This window comes from Geotrypetes seraphini, chromosome 11, assembly GCF_902459505.1.
Source record: "Geotrypetes seraphini chromosome 11, aGeoSer1.1, whole genome shotgun sequence".
NCBI lineage: Eukaryota > Metazoa > Chordata > Amphibia > Gymnophiona > Dermophiidae > Geotrypetes > Geotrypetes seraphini.
In genome coordinates, this window is record NC_047094.1 from 121,479,163 (window position 1) to 121,498,558 (window position 19,396).

At 42.7% G+C, this 19,396-nt stretch overlaps 1 protein-coding gene across 4 annotated transcripts in view; it reads left to right on the forward strand.

Annotated features, from left to right (window-relative positions):
• Positions 1–19,396, forward strand: part of TM9SF4 (transmembrane 9 superfamily member 4) — a 158,678-nt gene that overhangs the window by 41,096 nt on the left and 98,186 nt on the right. For all 4 annotated transcript variants that reach the window (XM_033914649.1, XM_033914646.1, XM_033914647.1 and 1 more), the window contains exons 8-9: positions 16,543–16,654; positions 18,187–18,257. In XM_033914649.1, coding sequence (XP_033770540.1) covers positions 16,543–16,654; positions 18,187–18,257 — 183 coding nt within the window. The remainder of the gene's footprint in view (positions 1–16,542; positions 16,655–18,186; positions 18,258–19,396) is intronic.

Below are 19,396 nucleotides of genomic sequence, written 5' to 3' on the forward strand. Positions count from 1 at the left end.
TTTTACTCTCGACCAACTCTCTCAAGAGCGCATTCCAGGCATCCACCACCCTCTCCGTAAAGTAGAATTTCCTAACATTGCCTTTGAACCTACCATCCCTCAACCTCAAATTATGTCCTCTGGTTTTTACCATTTTCCTTTCTCTGGAAAAGATTATGTTCTACGTTAATACCCTTCAAGTATTTGAACATCTGAATCATATCTCCCCTGTCTCTCCTTTCCTCTAGGGTATACATATTATCCCAGGACAAGCAGGCAGGTATTCTCACTAGTGGGTGATGTCATCCGACAGAGCCCCGATACAGACGTCTCACAAGCATATTTTGCTTGAAGAAACTCAGAAGTTTCGAGATGCCCGCACCGCGCATGCGCCAGTGCCTTCCCGCCCGATGGTCCGGGCGTGTCTCCTCAGTTCTTTTCTTTCCGCAGAGCTGAGAAGTTTTACTTCGATTCTGCACTGACTGAATTCCCGTTTTTTGCCTTCTAACTGGCCGCGGTTTTGAGTTCTTTTTACTCTTATCGTGTGTTTTATTTCTTTTATTTCCTTTTTAAAAAAAAAAAAAAAAAATTTTTCCGGCGATTCGGCCGCATGGCTCAGGCCCCGCTCCTTTGATCTCGCGACGGAGCTTTTTCGGCCTATGTCCCGGCCAATTACCGGTTTTAAAAAGTGTAGCAAGTGCCAGCGCGTGATTTCAACGGAGCCTGCAGTGTCTTGGTCCAGAACATTTCCCGAAATCGTGCCGGCCTTGTTCCACTCTTACAGCGCGGGCGTTTAAGCGTCGCTGTTTTTTGTGGGAGTCGATGTTCAAAATGGAAGCTGCGAAAGAACCTTCAGCTTCGACTTCGGCTGCCGCTTTGCCTGCCCATGCAAAGCCCGCCACCACTCCTACTGCTCCGGGTCTCCTGAAGCCGGCTTCGTTTGTCCCGGTTTCGACCCCGACTTCGGCGCCGGTGCCTTCCTCCATCTCCTCGGATCAGGTACCGCCTTCTACCATTCCACCCGTGGTTATTAAAGTGCCGAAAGCTTCCAAGCAAAAGCACTCGACCACGAAGGAGCGCGAAGACCGTGCTGGAGGACCCCCTTTCGGTGCGGATCCCTCCATATCGGCTTCGTTGCGGTCCCTTTTGGAGGCTCAGTTTGTCGAGCTCATGCAAACCATGGGACCCAAGTTAATTGCCACCATCCAGGGTGACCTCCCGGTTCCGATTCCAGGGGGCCCCCTCCTCCTCCTCCTTGCCGGTCGGTCTCGCTGCTTGGCGAGGAGGAGCGGCGTATGGCGGCCGGTCCCTCGAGGCGGGCCTCCTTTAGTGACATGCCCCCTTTAGAGCCCATCACGCCTTCAGACGAAGAGGTCTGGAATACCTCTTCGGGTAATCGAAGCCCTGGGCATCGCAAGTCTCAGGAAGAGTTCTTCCGCACTCCTTACCAGGCCTGGACTGCATCTCGAGAGGCGTCGAATATCCCGCCTCTTCGCTCCACGGCCTCGAGTCCCATCTACTCGCTAGAGGCGTCGGGGGACCATGCTAAGCATCGTCATTCTAGATCCCCCCTCCAGACACCGAGAGGGGCATCGGTCCAGGCATTCTTCAAGGCACTCCTCGCGGCACTCTGAAGTTTCACCGCAGAAGAAGCTGGCGCGCCTGGGGTACTCTTCGTCTGACATGTCTCCTCCGCAGGGGCCGGAGTACGAGGAACCGTGTACCTCTTATTCCCCCTGTCGATCTCAGGTCTTTGTGGATCCCGAGGCCTCGACTTCGTCCAGTCCTTCTCGGAGGCCTGTGCTGGCGGATCAATTGTCTTTTTCTTCTTTCCTCCGGCAGATGGCGGATGACCTGGACATTACCTTGGACACCGGTTCTCGGTACTCCAAGGAATACCTCGACACCATGCATTTGCCTAATCCTCCTGCGGAGTCTCTTCGCCTGCCTCTACATAAACTACTCGATCAAACGTTTATGAGATGTTTTGAAACACCATACTCCATTCCTGTGGTACCGGGCAAGTTGGATGCACGATACCGCACGGTTCATCACAAAGGGTTCGAGGGCTCTCAACTCTCTCACCAGTCCCTGCTGGTCGAATCCTCCCTCAAGCGGTCTCATCCGTCCCAGGTGTACGCCTCGGTGCCTCCGGGTCACGAGGGCAGGACAATGGATAAGTTTGGGAGGAGAATATACCAGAACTCGATGATGGCTTCTCGAGTTCTGAATTATACTTTTCATTTTGCCACTTATTTGGAGTTCTTCCTGCCTGTGCTTCAGAAGTTCACACCTTACATTGAGTCTCAGGCTCGCTTCGAATTCGAGGAAGTAGTGGCCTCGCTGTCCCAGCTACATCTCCAGTTGATGCAATCCTCTTGCGATGCCTTTGAGCTTTTGGCACGGGCTGCCGCCTGTTCCGTAGCTATGCGTCGATTGGCATGGCTTCGGACCATTGACATGAACCCGAACCTCCAGGACAGACTTGCCAATGTTCCTTGTGTGGGAGCGGATTTATTTGACGAGTCCATCAAGACTGTGACGAAGAAGTTATCTGACCATGAAAAGTATTTTCAGTCCATCCTTCGGCCCAAGCCTAAGCCTCAACAGTCTCGACCTGCTAGACCGCCCTTGATCTATCAGCGGTGTTACACTCCAAGGCAGGCTCCGGCTGCGAGGCAACCAGCGAAGAGGCAGCCTCCTCAGAAGGCTCAGCAGAAACCTCAGCCTTCTACTGTCCCCAAGTCTCCTCAGCCTTTTTGACTTTCTCTCAGGGAGCATAACCAACCTCGTTCTGCATCCTCCTGTTTTTCCCATCGGGGGTCGCCTCCATCATTTCTTTCATCGCTGGGAGGCTATTACCACCGACCTCTGGGTCCTTTCCATCGTAAAAGAAGGATACTCTCTTAAATTCCATCGGGTCCCTCCGGACCACCCTCCAAGAGAGTATCCTTCCAACTTGACACAGACCGCCCTTCTTCTTCAGGAAGCTCAAGCATTGCTCCAGCGATTGGCTGGCCCAGAATGTCCTCTCCGACGTCAGAATTGACGTCGGGAAGAAGGCTTCTGGGCGCGATTAGCTGCAGGGAGGTGAGCAAAGGAGCAGCAGCGGCAGATCTGGAGGGAGGTTTAAATTGAGCCTGGAGGGAGGCTTTTTTTTTTTTTTTGGTGCGGCAGGGAGAGACAGGAAGCGATCGCCTGTCCCGTTGTCCCCGTGCACAGCTTTGGGATGCTGTCCCTGAAAATGGGACATTTTGACGTCCCGAAGCTGTGTGTGTGGACAACGGGACAGGGGATCCAAAAACGGGACGTATGGTCACCTTTACATTTACCACGCGTTCCAGGCATAGCATGTCACAAGTTTTCCTGAGTTTCTGCCCCCACATCAAACAATCGTGGTGTTTTTGCTCTCCCCCCAGCCTGTAATAAACAGGCTTCACAGTCTTCATTCTTCACACCTTGCAGACATTTCTTTATAATGCAGAATGCAGATACCCTTATAATTGATTTAAGTGCTGGCAGTGTTTTGGGAAGTCCTATGTCAGTCCACCAACCATAATCACGCACATCTTCAGGCCTTGATTTTCTGTTGTCCTTTAGTTTACGTTTAACCTTCATTGGTTCTCTTTGAAATGAGCAGAAAAAAACACAAACAGGATAGATTTATCACCGGTATGTACACCTTGTCCTCAGGTTCTTGTGATCGTGAAGATCCACCATTTCCCTACAAAAAAAAATACACAAACACATCCAGGTTCATAAACCCACCGACACCGACCCCTGACAATAAAAAGTGTTTCTCTCTCTTACCGTGGAAGATCCTGCTTTTATAACATATACGCTGCTTCATATAGTTCAATGTCGGATGCATTGTCATCTGGTAGTTCAAAGGTCGCATCTTCAATTTCTATGTCCGAATCATATAGCTTTTGGGCATCTGGAAGCTCTTGAATTTCAGAGTCTGTTCGTGCATTTGTTTCAGCCAATGGGTAACCTTCTTTCTCTGCATCACAATCTTTAAGAAAGTCACAAGACCTCTTGGAAGGCCTTTTTTCAGCTGTCTATGTATTAAAGGGGTCCACATTTTCTTTGTCTGATTCGTACAGTTTTTGTGTCCGTGATACATTCAGTTTTTTAGCCGGTGGGTAACCCTCTTTTTCTGCAACCCGGTCTTTAAGAAAATAACTCAATCTACAAACCCTCATAGAAGTCATTTTGTTCGGCTTGAGAACTTTTATTTCTGCTTGTCAAAGATTCCTATATGAAAGAGCTAAGGCATACGTCACTATGACAGCACCAATAGGCAGGGATTTTTTCATGTTTAAACCCCCCTTTATCCGGAGCTGTGAAAGTATTTATATTAACCAGCTTATCAGTTGTCACCATGAGAATAGGGCAGGGACCCTCCCACAAACATTAACCAAGGTTTCCTTTTGAAGTTCCTCTTTTTTAAAATAAAAAAAAAGAAGAAGAAAAAAAGGCATCTGTAACTGCTTGACTTTTCTCTTTTGTGTGCTGAAAAAAAGAAAATCTTAGCTCTAACAATTAGGTTTTTGAAACCTCTGTCTTATAACTATTTTTTTTTCTCTATGTTGCTTCAAAAGACAAAATCAGATGTCTTGAATCTCCGATGCCTTCACCCAGCTGTTAAATTTATCAGGCCACCCCTTCCATTTCACAAAACAAATTTTGTTCTTACCCCCTCCTTTTACCTTTAGAACCTTTTCGATACGGTATATTCTGTCATGTAGTGGTGTGACATTTAGTAATTCTTCAGGATAAAAAGAACCTTGTATAGCTTCATTATCATAATCCTGTATCTTGTATGTTGTTCTCTGACCCCTGTTTAAAATTTCTTTTATTATAAATATCTCAAACGTCCACATTTGCTCGTAACCTTTCTCAATTTTTCCTTTAGCTTTTGACAGCCTCACACGGTCTCCTTTCTTTAAGAAACCCTTGATGTTGGCACATTTAATGTTACTGCTGTAGACTGTTTTCCAAATCTGCAAAGATTTTGCGATCTAATCAAAGAATTTATTAAACTTGAAACTTAAACTTGTCACATCTACATGCCTGGCCTGTATCATTCTGTGAAAACTATAATTAAGCTGTAAAGTCCTGTTAAACCTTTCCACTACAGCTGCTTTAACATCATTATGGGTCACAAAATGGTGAACTCCTTTTTTTAAATAAATTCTTCAGAGACTTATTTAAATATTGTTTCTGAAGGGATACTTTTCATGTGTCTTGCAATTTTTCTTTCAACTGTGTTTGAAGCTGTAAATCCAGACACTGTTTGCCTTCTCTTGCTGAAATACTGCAAGGCCATTTTATGTTTGAGAAGATGTGTTCTTATCTTGTTGTGAAGTGAATTCAATTGTAAGCTGTATTTGTAAGCAGCTTTAGATAAGACAAAGGCTCTGCTGACCAAGGCACCCTTTGGACTTCAGCCTTTAGATAGAAAGATGCTTGTTATTTCTTTAAAGTTTCATGTGACCTGTGTCCATATATGGTTTGTATTTACGTCACATGCTGACAACATTGACTCATGTAAAATGATATAAAAGAGTGGTAAAGCCGACAATAAACTGGACATGTTTCAGAGATAATTTCTTGCCTCTAAGATATGTCCCCAGATGCATCTGTCTTGAAAATGACAGACAGAGACAGAAAGAGTGTGGGGCAGTAATTGGGACCTAAATCCTTTTCAGTTGGGGGCCCGCCCGGGATGGGACGATGGACATCACCAATATTTTGTGAGTATTTCTGAATTTTTTCTGTTCTTTAATACTCATTGGTATTGGCGTCCTGTTCCCACCCTTTATTTTAAGTTCAAGCTTTGGGTTCTATTACGGAGTTTTTTGGGAAAAATCTTGGGGTACTTTTGGGAAGCGCCCCTCGTGAATATAAGCAGCTGCCATTCTTTCGGGAAGAATGAAATTATTTATAGAACCCCCCCTGCCTACTCTGTCATTTGTGAGGTTAAAAATTTTATAGAGTATAAGATTTTATTGTCTCTTATTACTGTACTTCGCTTATAAGGTAAGGTAAGCAAATATTTTTGCATTGTTATATTGTTTTTGTAATGAGTCATAAAGGCACTTAGGATTCTCCCCCTCCTAGACAGATGAGACTTGTAAGGCTTATGTTGCCTGTGTGTGTGTGACATTCTTCCTTCAGCCTACATCTTTCTGTGTCACCAATCCTTTCCCGTATACGTTTGCACTGTTTATATGTTTAACACTGAGGTTTTGCGTTTGCCGCTTCGAGCTGTTGGTTGAAAGTTATACCGCTGCTCGACTCTGTGGCTAGTCATGGATGGTCCAAGAGTGTCTGTCCTTGACCAAATCCTTATTTTCTGAAGAAGCCTGATATAATATATTTCCGGGTGAAACGGAGATCTTCCGTCTTATTGGATATTGGATTTATTGGATTATATCTATTGAGCGGGCTGGGTTGTGAAGTTCGACCCAAGCTAAGTATTTTTTCAGTATTATAATCGACAATCACTTAAGCAATAAGCATTGAAAAAATTTGTCTTTGGTTATATCAGTCAAAATTGTTCACTCGAATAGTTTCTCTGAGGTTTGACTGCAGACACTTGAGATCTGTTCTCTTTACATAGTGAACTTTGACTGTCTGTATTCTTAAACAAAGTAAGCTTGACTATTTGTGATTTATTGTGTTTTACACAACAACCGTAGAGACTGTGTTAACACTGAGGTAGGACATGCTGTTATGTGGAATGAATTGCAAGCGGTGTTTGAATCAGTCTAAGATCTTTCCCTCGTAGTTTGTACACAAGAACTGTTTCTTGTCTTCCTTTTGAATATACAATAGTTTGATCCTGACTCATTTTGTGCGTTTCTTCTACGGCTTCTTCCTTTGTGTTCTCTGCTGGCAAAATTTTGTTTTGTTTTGTTTTTAGATTAGCAAGTTTTAAATTTTCTTTGTGCTTATTTGGATACCTAGTTACTGATCTTAAGGAATGCGATTCTGGTTTTCTCTTTCTGACTGTAAGCCTCATTTTTCTATTTGACAGTCTGAATTATATAAAGCACAAATGCACTTTTGATTGCCAGACTTGACTGTTGTTCTTTGCTTTCATTATCAGGGTCCGTGCATGAATGCTTTTTCCCCTCCCCCCAGACTTTCCGGTTTAGGCTTCCACTGACAATGTTGTAAGCAGTACGGTGAGAATCATGATTCCACTGATTGTCACTTTTCTTTCCTCCGGTATTATCAAAACCACCATCTTTTCTTACAATAAGCCCATCGCTCTTGTTGTCAAAGCTGATGGCATCCCCCGCTTCGTCCCAGACTTTAGGGCTGTTAATGTTTTTGTAATTCTCATTGCACCCATTGTCCCTGATGTTTCTTCCTTTCTCTCCTCCATTCCATCGGCAGCCAATGTTTTTTTTTTTCTGTCATTGTCCTAAAGAAAGTTTTTTTTAGTCCCTGTTGATGAGGCTTCTCAGCCCCTTTTTGCCTTCACCTTTAAGCAACAATATACCTGGTGTGGAATGCCCCAGGGCTATGTTGACCCCCCTGTGGTGTTCTCCATTGTCCCCCGGGCTATTCTACAGCCATGCACTGCCCCTCATGGTTCTGTCCTCATCCTGTACCTCTTTTTGTATTCCATAATTCAGGAGACCTGTCAGACTGATAGTTTGCACCTTTTACAATGGTTGTCTGTGTGTGGTCACAAGGTGTCACGAAATAAACTGCACTGGTATAAATCTGAAGTGAAATACCTGGGTTTTGTCCTGTCTCATGGTCAGAGGAAACTCTGCACTTCCCGCATTGCTGCTGTTCTGGGTCTGCCCCGCCCAGCTACCAAGAAAGACATGCTTATATGATTGGTTACTGCCGCCAATGGATCTCTGATTGTTCCTTCTATGACCAGATTTTGAGACAGACCCTGGGTTCTGAAATAACTGCTCTTATCAGATGGACTCATGAAATGTTGGACATTTGAGACGTGCTTTGGTTTCTAGCCCAGGCCTGGGTCTTCCTGATTATGACCATATGTTTTATCTCTTTGTTCGAGACCATTGTAACACCATGAAGGGAGAACATGGCAGTAAGTTACGCTCTGTTGCCTTTTTTCTTTAGTCACTCCTGTTCAAGTTCATGGCATGCTTGCCTGCTTGAGAGCCCTGGCTGCATGTGCTATGGTGGTAGAGATGGTTACTCCTCTGACCCTTGGTCACCCCACTACCCTTCACACTTCTCACAATGTTTAAGCCCTTCTTTTAAATGGGCTCCTGGATCTCAAGGGTGAACAGGATTCTCTTACTCTCTCTTTTTTCACAGCTTCAGTCCTTTGTTACCCCCCTCTGAACTTGATGCCTGGCATTTGGCAGGTGCCCAAAGCCGCCCTTTTGGACGGACTTTGGTGCAAAGAGGGGAAACCCTGGATACCAGCTGCTAGCTCTCCCTTATTCATTGCCCAATATCATGGTATTGGTTATCGTAGTGCTCGCTCGACATTTCAACTTCTTGCTAGTGATATTTTCATTCTTGACCTTTTGCTCCTTGATACAGATATGCTGGCACCAGTGTTCCCGCTAAGCTGCGTTGACGTGCGCACGCGCACAAAATATTACCTGGCAGCGCACAAGTTTCTCGTCACAGCGCACACATTGTAGAGCACAGTTCTTCAACCGCCGGTCCGCAAACAAAATCTTGCCGGTCCGCGAAGGATTCGGTCCCCGCCGCAACGAAAGGCCGGCGTCAGCTGACTTGCAACTTCCTGTTGCAGTCGCTGTGCCGGGACTCCTGCCTTCGCCGGGACTCCTGCCTTCCACCGCGTTTGCCTCCTGCCTTGTCTCCGCACCTCCAGACCAGCAGCGGCAGCTGTGTATGCTTTTAACTTCGGCACAGAGCTGCCCCTAATCAATAGTTTAGCGCGGTTTCATAAGGCAGCCTCGGGGCCTTTGCTAGGCCGGCCCACATCGCATCATCGAAGCGGGCCGGCTATCAAAGGCCCCGAGGCTGCCTCATGAAACCGCGCTAAACTATTGATTAGGGGCAGCTCTGTGCCGAAGTTAAAAGCATACAGAGCTGCCGCTGCTGGTCTGAACTCTTGGGCCGCTGAAGGAGGGCAAAAAGCAGCTATCCTGGAGGTTTCCCTTCCTCTCGCCTTACAGGTTCCTTTTTTCCACCTTTTTTTTTTTCCTTCAAACGGCAACGGGCCCCAGCATCGACATCAATCAAGTAAGTTCCACTGTCAATCAAGCGGTTCTGCTCGGCCAAAGCTTCCCCTGTGACATGAGCCACCCTCAGGGGAAAGAAAGTGACCCACAAAGGTGAGGGGAAGGGGGGCAGATGATGGAAGTTGGGGGGGGGGAGAGAGAGAGAGAGAGAAGGGGCAGATGATGGAATGGAGGAGATGAGAGAGAGAGAGAAGGGGACAGATGATGGAAGTGAGAAGAAGGGAGAGAGAGCAGAAGGCAGATGGATGTCAGTTGAGAAGGGAGAGCAGATGCTGAATGGAAGTGGGGAAAGAACACATACTGGATGGAAGGAGGAGATAAATAAAGGGGGAAGAAAATAGTAAGATAATGGAGGGGTGAGGGAAAGGGGTGACAAGCTGTGTGTAGACACAGTGAAAAGAGGGAAACGGGACTAAATAGTAAGAAAGAATTTAATTTAGATGGAGGCAGAAAATAGAGAAGGAAGACCAGAGAAGAAAAGGGAAGAGAGAGCAGAGAATGATCAGATCTGAGTGGAGGAAATGAGAAGAGAGATATGCTAAAAACCACAGGGGGGAGGGAAGGATAGAGATGCCAGACCATGAGGGGAACAGAAGGAAGATGATGGATGCTAGACCAAATTGGGGGGTGGGGGGGGCAGGAGGAGAGATGGCAGGGAAAGACAGACAGTGAATGGAAGGGGCAGATGCTGGACTGAAGAGACAGAGAAGGTTATCATGCTGCTGTACCGGGCCATGGTACGCCCTCACCTGGAGTACTGCGTCCAGCACTGGTACTTTAAGAAGGACACGGTACTACTCGAAAGGATCCAGAGAAGAGCAACTAAAATGGTTAAGGGGCTGGAGGAGTTGCCGTACAGCGAAAGATTAGAGAAACTGGGCCTCTTCTCCCTTGAGCAGAGGAGATTGAGAGGGGACATGATAGAAACATTCAAGGTACTGAAGGGAATAGACTTAGTAGCTAAGGCAGGGAGAACGAGAGGGCACTCTCTAAAGTTGAAAGGGGATAGATTCCATACAAACGTAAGGAAGTTCTGTGGTAGAAAGCAACATATTTATTTGGCTCATAACTTGCTGGCGCCCGATATTTTTAGCTCACAGTGAAAAAAGTTTGCTCACAACACCCGCCCGCTTAGAGGGAACACTGGCTGGCACATTTGTGAATTGAAAACAAATTGGAAAACACAATTCCTTTCTATTGTTTTAGTTGAAATTAGGATGTTGCTAATTTAAATGTTTTTTCTTTTTCTTAGCGGTAGTTCGGATATATACATAGCCATCCCAGATCAGTTTTGGCACAGATATTTCTAATGTTTTCCAAGGGTCCTCTTTATCACTGCAGAGATAGAGACGCTCCAAAGAGACATTAGCTTTATGCCTTTTTTCGAATATGAGATGGTTATGATATACATTATTTATAGTTTTGGTTTTTTTATATCAATGTGTTTATTTGCAGAGTTAAATTCAGCCCTGCACACTTGACAGATGGAATAATAGCTTCACGCTTAAAATTTTATGTTTTGTCTGTGTCATGTCTACTTGCTTTAGTTTAGTGGGTACCCCAGGATACATAACATTGGCCATTTCTAGAGCTCTTTTTCCACTTCTTACTAGCCTAACTGCGCAATGTTCTTTTTTTTATAGCTTTCATATTCTAAATGTAGTTTAGTTAGGGGTTATATGTTTAAGAAAAAGTTTTACTTTATACAGCGTTTATTTTGTGGTGCTCCCTACATATGATCCATTCAGTATACATTTCTGAATACATTCAGTACATCAGTATGGTCTCTCTGAAGTGCATAATAGTTATATGCAGCTCGCAAAAACATATCTTTTTGGATTGTTCAATTGGGAACCTTAAGTAACTGAGTATTGTATCTGTTTTGCCATAGCTATACCAAGTAAATGTACTGGTATTGTCACATGTTGCCACATTCAGTACAGGCAACATGGTTTCTCTCTTGTTTTCTATCTCTTATTTGGATCACACTGGAGTACAGCTGCTGAATGATATTTGGACTCTTTACAAGCCGGTGTATCTCTTTCTATATGCACAGAAATCTGGCTGCTCTCCTTTTGAGATTCTCACGGGATGACCTTTCCCTGCCCCATGGGTAGATAAACCCTCAATAGTTGAGAATAGTGATCTTCCCTTGATACAGGAGTAATACATCCAAAAGCTCATTGAAATATTAGGGCTTGTTCAAAGAAACGTGTCTTGCACTTCTCCTTTCTCTCCACAGATTTCTACCCATTTTTTCCAGCCTGGTGACAAAGCTATCGTCCAGAAGCTTTCCAAGGATAGGAAGCAGACGGATTTCCCCTTTGGCCTTCCCACTACTGCGATCGCTGTGACCAGGACCACTGTACTCACTGAGGAGTCTCCTGTTTGGATCCATGCAAGTCGCTTGAAGAGGGTTAACCTAAAACCCCAGAAGCAAGTCTTCCCTGTGCAGATTTCACTTCCTCCAGTGGAACAACATGATGATCTCATTGCAGCATTCTACCAACTTTATCATTCTCTTACTGGCAACGCTGCTGCTAGATTTTCTTCCTGTATGGATCATTTCTAACTGGGACTACAGGGATGATGTGTTCTGGGTCCACGACACTTTCTGCCCATACCCATTTGTAAATGACACTCCTGCTGTAAACAGCACCCCCGGCACCTCTTTGCGAACACGACGTCAAGCTGGACTCCCTTCCAAGAGCTGCCCTTCAATTGGAATCCAGAAAGACAGACAGTATACTACCCTTTGGTATACTTCCAGCAATGTGCACGTGGTCACCTTCACTTTTGAGTATTGTGACATTGTGGACTGTTCATCAATTGATATCCCAAGGCTGTGCCATTGGTCCTCAGAGATTCCTAAAACTAAAGACATATGTATATATATGTGTTACTGACTCACGTTGGGGGGATAAGTGTGCATTCTGGGGAGCGGTAGGGTGAAATATTGATACTGACTGGGCTTATAAACCAGAAAGTACTCTGAAAAAAAAGGTGGACCAAAATGGTAAATCACTGCTTATTCATAGGACCCTTTGTAAGGTTGGAAACTGTTATAGGAAAAGTGTTCCTGCACGAATTATTAAGCTTTCTCTTACTATTGACAACCCTAGACCTACTGATGAAGGTATGTACATTATGGGCATGTGGTTTAAGTGTGGGTCTAGCTATCCGACCCATCAGTTTTTCTTACGGGATCTATCTACCTATCCCCTTTGTGCACTGTGGTGTTCTAAATACCTTTTGCTGCCTGGACAGCAAAAGCTTGATATTTCCGTTACCATCTATAAGGGTAATTACACATGTCATGTTTCTAATCTGACACAGGGTAGTTTTGTAGGTAATTTACCCCCAGGTTATTGTTCTGTCTTGGCTCATAGGTATGCCCCATTGTTGCAGCATCAGATTTTCACCCTAGGTGATATTTACTGGCTCTATGGAGACTTTTGGCTCCCTGTTAAGCTACCCAGCCAGTGGATAGGCCAGTGTGCTTTAGCTAAGGTTACCATGCTCCTGCATATTCTTTCTGAAAGGCACCCTTCCTATTCACATGGTTTTTCCTCTTTTCTATCTCGACATAAATCTGATCTCCTTGGTTGTTTTGATCCGTATGTATACATAGATGCTATAGGGGTCTCAAGAGGGGTCCCAGATGAATTTAAGGCCCAAGATCAGGTTAAGGCTGGGTTTGAGTCTCTTATTCCCTTTGTTACTATTAATAAGAATGTTGATTGGATTAATTAAATTTATTATAATCAGCAACGCTTGTGAACTACTCTAGGGACACCTTGCAAGGTATTGCTGATCAATTAGGCTCCACTTCTCAGATGGTTTTCAAAATCGTATGGCCCTGGATATGATTCTAGCTGAGAAGAGGGGTGTCTGTAAAATTCTTCCCAGTACTTTATTGTGTTGCACTTTTATTCCTGACAATACAGGTCCTACTATGGCTATTCAGAAATTAGAAGACCTCTTTGCTGAGCTCAAATGTAACTCTGGTTTATCTAATTCTTGGGATCAGCACTTTAGTTGAATGCAGGGTTGGGTAAAAGACCTTTTTATTGTTATAATCTCTATTATTATCTGCACTCTTGTCTCTTATGTAATTTTTCGCCTGCTCATGCACTGTGTTATTCGTATTACAGCTCCTAAAACCCCTCCTCAAGAGACATATCTAGAGTATCTCTCCCTCCAAGCTCATGCTGTGCATTTATGATGTCATTTTCATGACGTAAGAGGGGATTGAAGGGATACTTTTCATGTGTCTAGCTGAGAAGAGGGGTGTCTGTAAAATCCTTCCCAGTACTTTATTGTGTTGCACTTTTATTCCTGACAATACAGGTCCTACTATGGCTATTCAGAAATTAGAAGACCTCTTTGCTGAGCTCAAATGTAACTCTGGTTTATCTAATTCTTGGGATCAGCACTTTAGTTGAATGCAGGGTTGGGTAAAAGACCTTTTTATGTTATAATCTCTATTATTATCTGCACTCTTGTCTCTTATGTAATTTTTCGCCTGCTCATGCACTGTGTTATTCGTATTACAGCTCCTAAAACCCCTCCTCAAGAGACATATCTAGAGTATCTCTCCCTCCAAGCTCATGCTGTGCATTTATGATGTCATTTTCATGACGTAAGAGGGGATTGAAGGGATACTTTTCATGTGTCTTGCAGTTTTTCTTTCAACTGTGTTTGAAGCTGTAAATCCAGACACTGTTGCCTTCTCTTGCTGAAATACTGCAAGGCCATTTTATGTTTGAGAAGATGTGTTCTTATCTTGTTGTGAAGTGAATTCAGTTGTAAGCTGTATTTGTAAGCAGCTTTAGATAAGACAAAGGCTCTGCTGACCAAGGCACCCTTTGGACTTCAGCCTTTAGATAGAAAGATGCTTGTTATTTCTTTAAAGTTTCATGTGACCTGTGTCCATATATGGTTTGTATTTATGTCACATGCTGACGACATTGACTCATGTAAAATGATATAAAAGAGTGGTAAAGCTGACAATAAACTGGACATGTTTCAGAGATAATTTCTTGCCTCTAAGATTTGTCCCCAGATGCATCTGTCTTGCAAATGACAGACAGAGACAGAAAGAGTGTGGGGCAGTAATTGGGATCTAAATCCTTTTCAGTTTCTAAGGGATCAGACACACCCATTTCCGGTAACATCATCAGAAAGTTCATTTCCAGTGATGTAGGCAGGGGGTGAGGCACGGGCAGGGCATGGGCACATCTACCACCATTCATTTCTGTGTGGTGGGGGCAGGGCCTGGGTGAGAGTGGGCAGGGTTTAGGTAAAAGTGGGTGGGGTTTGGGTGGTGGGTGGGCGTAGAGTGGGCGTGGTTTAACCCGGAAGTGAACACTGGTCGATCCTTATCTTGACAGCTGTTAATCATTTTGAAATGAGATGTACCCGTTATACTATTTAAGTCTGTCCCCATATGCCTTATGATGAAGACCACACACCATTTTAGTAGCTTTACTCTGGACTAACTCCATCCTTTTTAAAATCTTTTTTGAAGGTGCGGTCTCCAGAATTGCACATAATATTCTAAATGAGGTCTTAAACAGGGACATCAGTTGCTCCTTTTTCCTACCTGTCATATCTCACCCTAGCATCCTTTTTCCGTCAACTTTTCAATCTGTTTGGCCACCTTAAGATCATCATATACAGTAACACCTAAGTTCCACACTTCTGTCATGCACATAAGTTCTTCACCGCCTAAACTATACCGTTCTCTTGGGTTTTTGTGGCCCAAATGCAAGACCTTGCATTTCTTAGCATTAAATTTTAGCTACTAAATTTCAGACCATTCTTCAAGCTTCATTAGGTCTTTCTTTATGTTATTCACACCATCCGTGGTGTCTACTCTATTGCAGATTTTGGTATCATCCGAAAGGGGCAAATCTTACCCGACAGCCCTTCAGCAATATCGCTTATATAATTGTTAAAAAGAACAGGCCCAAGAACAGAACCTTGAGGCACACCACTGGTAACATTTCCTCAGAGCAATCTTCATTAACCACCTTCTGTTGCCTTCCACACAACCAGTTCCTGACCCAGCCCATCACTTTCTGGCCCATCCCGAGGGCACTCAGTTTATTTATTAGAAGCCTATGTGGAACTATTTCAAAGGCTTTGCTAAAATCTAAATATACCACATCTAACACACTCCTATCAAATGTTCTGGTCACCCAGTCAAAGAAATTGATCAGATTTGTCTGACAGGACCTAACTCTAATGAATCCATGTTGCCTCCGGTCCTGTAATTCACCGGATTCTAGAAACTTTGCCATTCTCTGTTTTAGAAGTGTTTCCATTAATTTGCTTGACGGGACTTACCGGCCTGTAATTCCCTACTTCTTCCGTACTTACACTTTTGTGTAGAGGGACCATATCCGCCCTTCTCCAGTTCTCCGGTACCACTCCCGACTCCTGACTTCGGTATCACTCTCGACTTGTTGAGACAAGAGGGATTTGAATACCAACAAGAGAGTGTGTGGCGCAGTGGTTGAAGCTACAGCCTCCGCACTCTGGGGTTGTGGGTTCAAATCCCATGCTGCTCCTTGTGACCCTGGGCAAGTCACTTAATCCTCCATAGCCCCAGCTACATTAGATAAATTGTGAGCCCACCGGGACAGATAGGGAAAATGCTTGAGTACCTGATTGTAAAACCGCTTAGATAACCTTGATAGGCGGTATATGAAATCCTAATAAACTTGAAACTTGATAAACTGGTAAGAGAATCATTGCTTTTGACTTACTATTTTATTTTCCTGAAATCAGTAATCTACTATTGTCAACCTTTCAAATGTTTGTGGCAGAACATAAGAATTGCCAGTGGTCCATCATGCCCAGCAGTCCGCTCACGCGACGGCCCCCAGGTCAAAGACCAGTGCTGTAAATGAGTCCAGCCTCACCTGCGTACGTTCCAGTTTAGCAGGAACTTGTCCAACTTTGTCTTGAATCCCTGGAGGGTGTTTTCCCCTATAACAGACTCCGGAAGAGCATTCCAGTTTTCTACCACTCTCTGGGTGAAGAAGAACTTCCTTACGTTTGTACGGAATCTATCCCCTTTCAACTTTAGAGAGTGCCCTCTTGTTCTCCCTACTTTGGAGAGGGTGAACAATCTGTCTTTATCTGCTAAGTCTATTCCCTTCAGTATTTTGAATGTTTCGATCAATACAGTAGGGAAGTGTTGTTTAAACTGAAGTGGTATAGAAGTAAATTTTTGTTATGTTATGATATTGTAAGTGGTTAAGTAAAATGAACAGTTTAGATGAATCCAGTATTGTTGGTCAATCCCTGATTCTGATTCTCTCATTACTTACAGGAGAGCAACATTAAATGGGCTTCTCGATGGGACACATATCTAACCATGAGTGATGTGCAGATTCATTGGTTTTCCATCATAAACTCCGTTGTTGTTGTCTTCTTTCTTTCAGGTGAGAACAAGTTGGGATAGAGAGTGGGAGTACTAAAGGAGGGAAGTGAAGCAGGGTGATGGTTGCTGAGAGCAGTAGAGGCATAAGATAGAGATGGAAACATATAGGATACCCCATCTTCTGAGAAACCTTTGTGTACCTACACTAAAACCCCCAAATTAAGAAACTTTTAAGAATTTTACAGTTTGCATATCTCTATCAGTACAGCCTTTCTGATTAGAAATACGGCATATAAATTTAGTGAAGGAAATTAAATGTTAAATATTACAATTAATGGACTAAATGTTTCAACATTCAGAGTTTATTTGTTCTTAATGTATAGTTTCAAGTTTCAAGTTTATTAAATTTTGATTTTACGCAATATCAAACATTTCAATGCGTATTACATAATTGTAATGTACAATAATAAAAAAAAATAGGGGTGACAAATACAAATACAAATAAGACAAAATTATACAGACTAATAATTATGTTCTATTGATACAAACTGAAACAAGTGGGTAAAAAATATTAATACAGTTTAAAAATAATTAAAAAAAATTTTTTTTGAACAATTAAGGTTTATACATAAGGGTAGGGTTGGTGAGAAGAGAAAAGAAAGATTAAAGTTTATACATAATAATAATAATAATAATTTATTTCTTATATACCGCTGTACCGTGAGGTTCTAAGCGGTTTACAGTAGAAACAGAAGAAATGCAATAAGTAAGATTAATTAAGATGAAGAGAGAGTACTTAGAGTTCCCTGACTGTCCCAAAGGCTCACATTCTTGCTAAAGTACTTGAGAAGAATAAATTAGTTAGGTTATAAACATAGAGTAGAAGAAGGTAGGAAAACAGTTCATAGGAAAATTAATTTTGAATACATTATACATTATATATTGTTCAAGGCGGAATACAAATTATAGGAATTACCAAAAGAATTGCGTAATAAAGATTATTTAGATAAATTACATAACAGTGATTCGTGTACATTAAATGGTGTGGTAGAGGATTCAATTTTGAGAATTACAAATCAAGGGAATCAAGTGATAACAGAATATAGTGGAGATTATCAGTATATACGGTTTACAGATTGGAAGTTACCTAATAATGAAGTAAGAAATTTATTGGATAGTGTGGAAAATGTTTATATAGGAATCAGAGTATGTATGATAGGAAAGGTTCTAAGAATTGAATGTGTTATTCTATCGAGGGAGAGCTTGTGCATAAAGGGAGGGTTGGTGAGAGAGAAAAGAAAGAAAAAAGAGACTGCTTGTATGAAAATTCCAGGAGTTTCTCCTCTGAACTGTGATATCTCTCTCCCCTGTTTTCTTGAGGTTGATGTGTTTAGTTGCTAGCATTCTCTCACCTATGAAATCTTTACATTTACAGGTACCTCCTCAGATACTAATACTCTCTTGTTCTTTGGTAATCTACAGTGCATATACTGTTGCAAGTGGGGAAATTGATACAGAATGATAGGTTTAAGTTGTGGGCACATTTCTGGAACAGATTATAGATATTAATTTAATTTTGCCATTATGTGACAGGCATTCTAAGCATGATCATCATTCGAACACTTCGGAAAGACATTGCAAACTACAATAAGGAAGATGACATTGTACGTATGATTACATGTTTTATAAAGTTCTTTGGAAGAAATTAGATATTTCATTTTAATTTATTTTGGATTTGCTAAACTGGTAAAGCAGAACTAAGGGCTCCTTTTACTAAGGTGCGCTAGTGGTTTTAGCGCGCACTGCAGTGCCCCACGCGCTAAACGCTAACACCTCCATAGAGCTTGTATTAGTGTTTTTCGTTTAGTGCATTGTTAGCGCGTGCTAAAAACGCTAGCGCACCTTAGTAAAAGGAACACTAAGTGGTTTTCAGGTTAAAATAAATAATGAAAGGAGCTTCAAATAATGAAAGATACAGGGCTCCTTTTACAAAGGTGCATTAGGGCCATAATGCGCGGAATAGCGCGCGCTAAAATGCCCCACGAGCTAGCCACTACCGCCTCCTCTTGAGCAGGCGGTAGTTTTTCGGGTAGCGCGTGCTATAGCACGTGCTAATCCGGTGTGTGCACTAAAAACGCTAGCACACCTTTGTAAAAGGAGCCCACAGAGTTTTGAAATCATTCTGAAGTCTGCATTTATCTACCAGGACCACATGCTTTTTGTTATTAATAAAAGACTTACGTTGAGCCTATATATTTTCTTTTTTTTTTTTTTTTTTTAATTTACTATGCTTTTCTTGGCTGTTTTTTCTTGCCTCTATTTTTTTATATACGAGAGGTACGCTGTTCCAGGTTGCTAGAAAAATGAAATAGAATGCTTTTTGGCTAGAAGGGAATACTGAAATTAGGTTTCACAGTTCCAGAAAACAAGATCAAAATTATTTGCATATCCTGAGTATCTTTTGGTGCAGTTAGAGTGTTCACAAAAAATAAATTATTTTTCTGTAATTGTCTTAAAATTGACTTAAAATTTAAAGCCATTTTTGACATGTATTAACTACTTTACCCCCCTTTTTATGAAGCCACATTAGCGGTTATTGCCCTAATGTGGCTTCATGAAAAAGGGGGGGGGGGTAATTTTTGAAAAATCAAAAATATGATCTTAAATTCTGAATCGTATTTCTTCAGAACCACCTGATATGCAATTTCATCTACTTTGGCTGAAACCTGTTTTAATTTTTGGATGTTTATTTCTCCACTGAAATTGTTAAGAACATATAAGAACATAAGCATTGCCTCTGCCG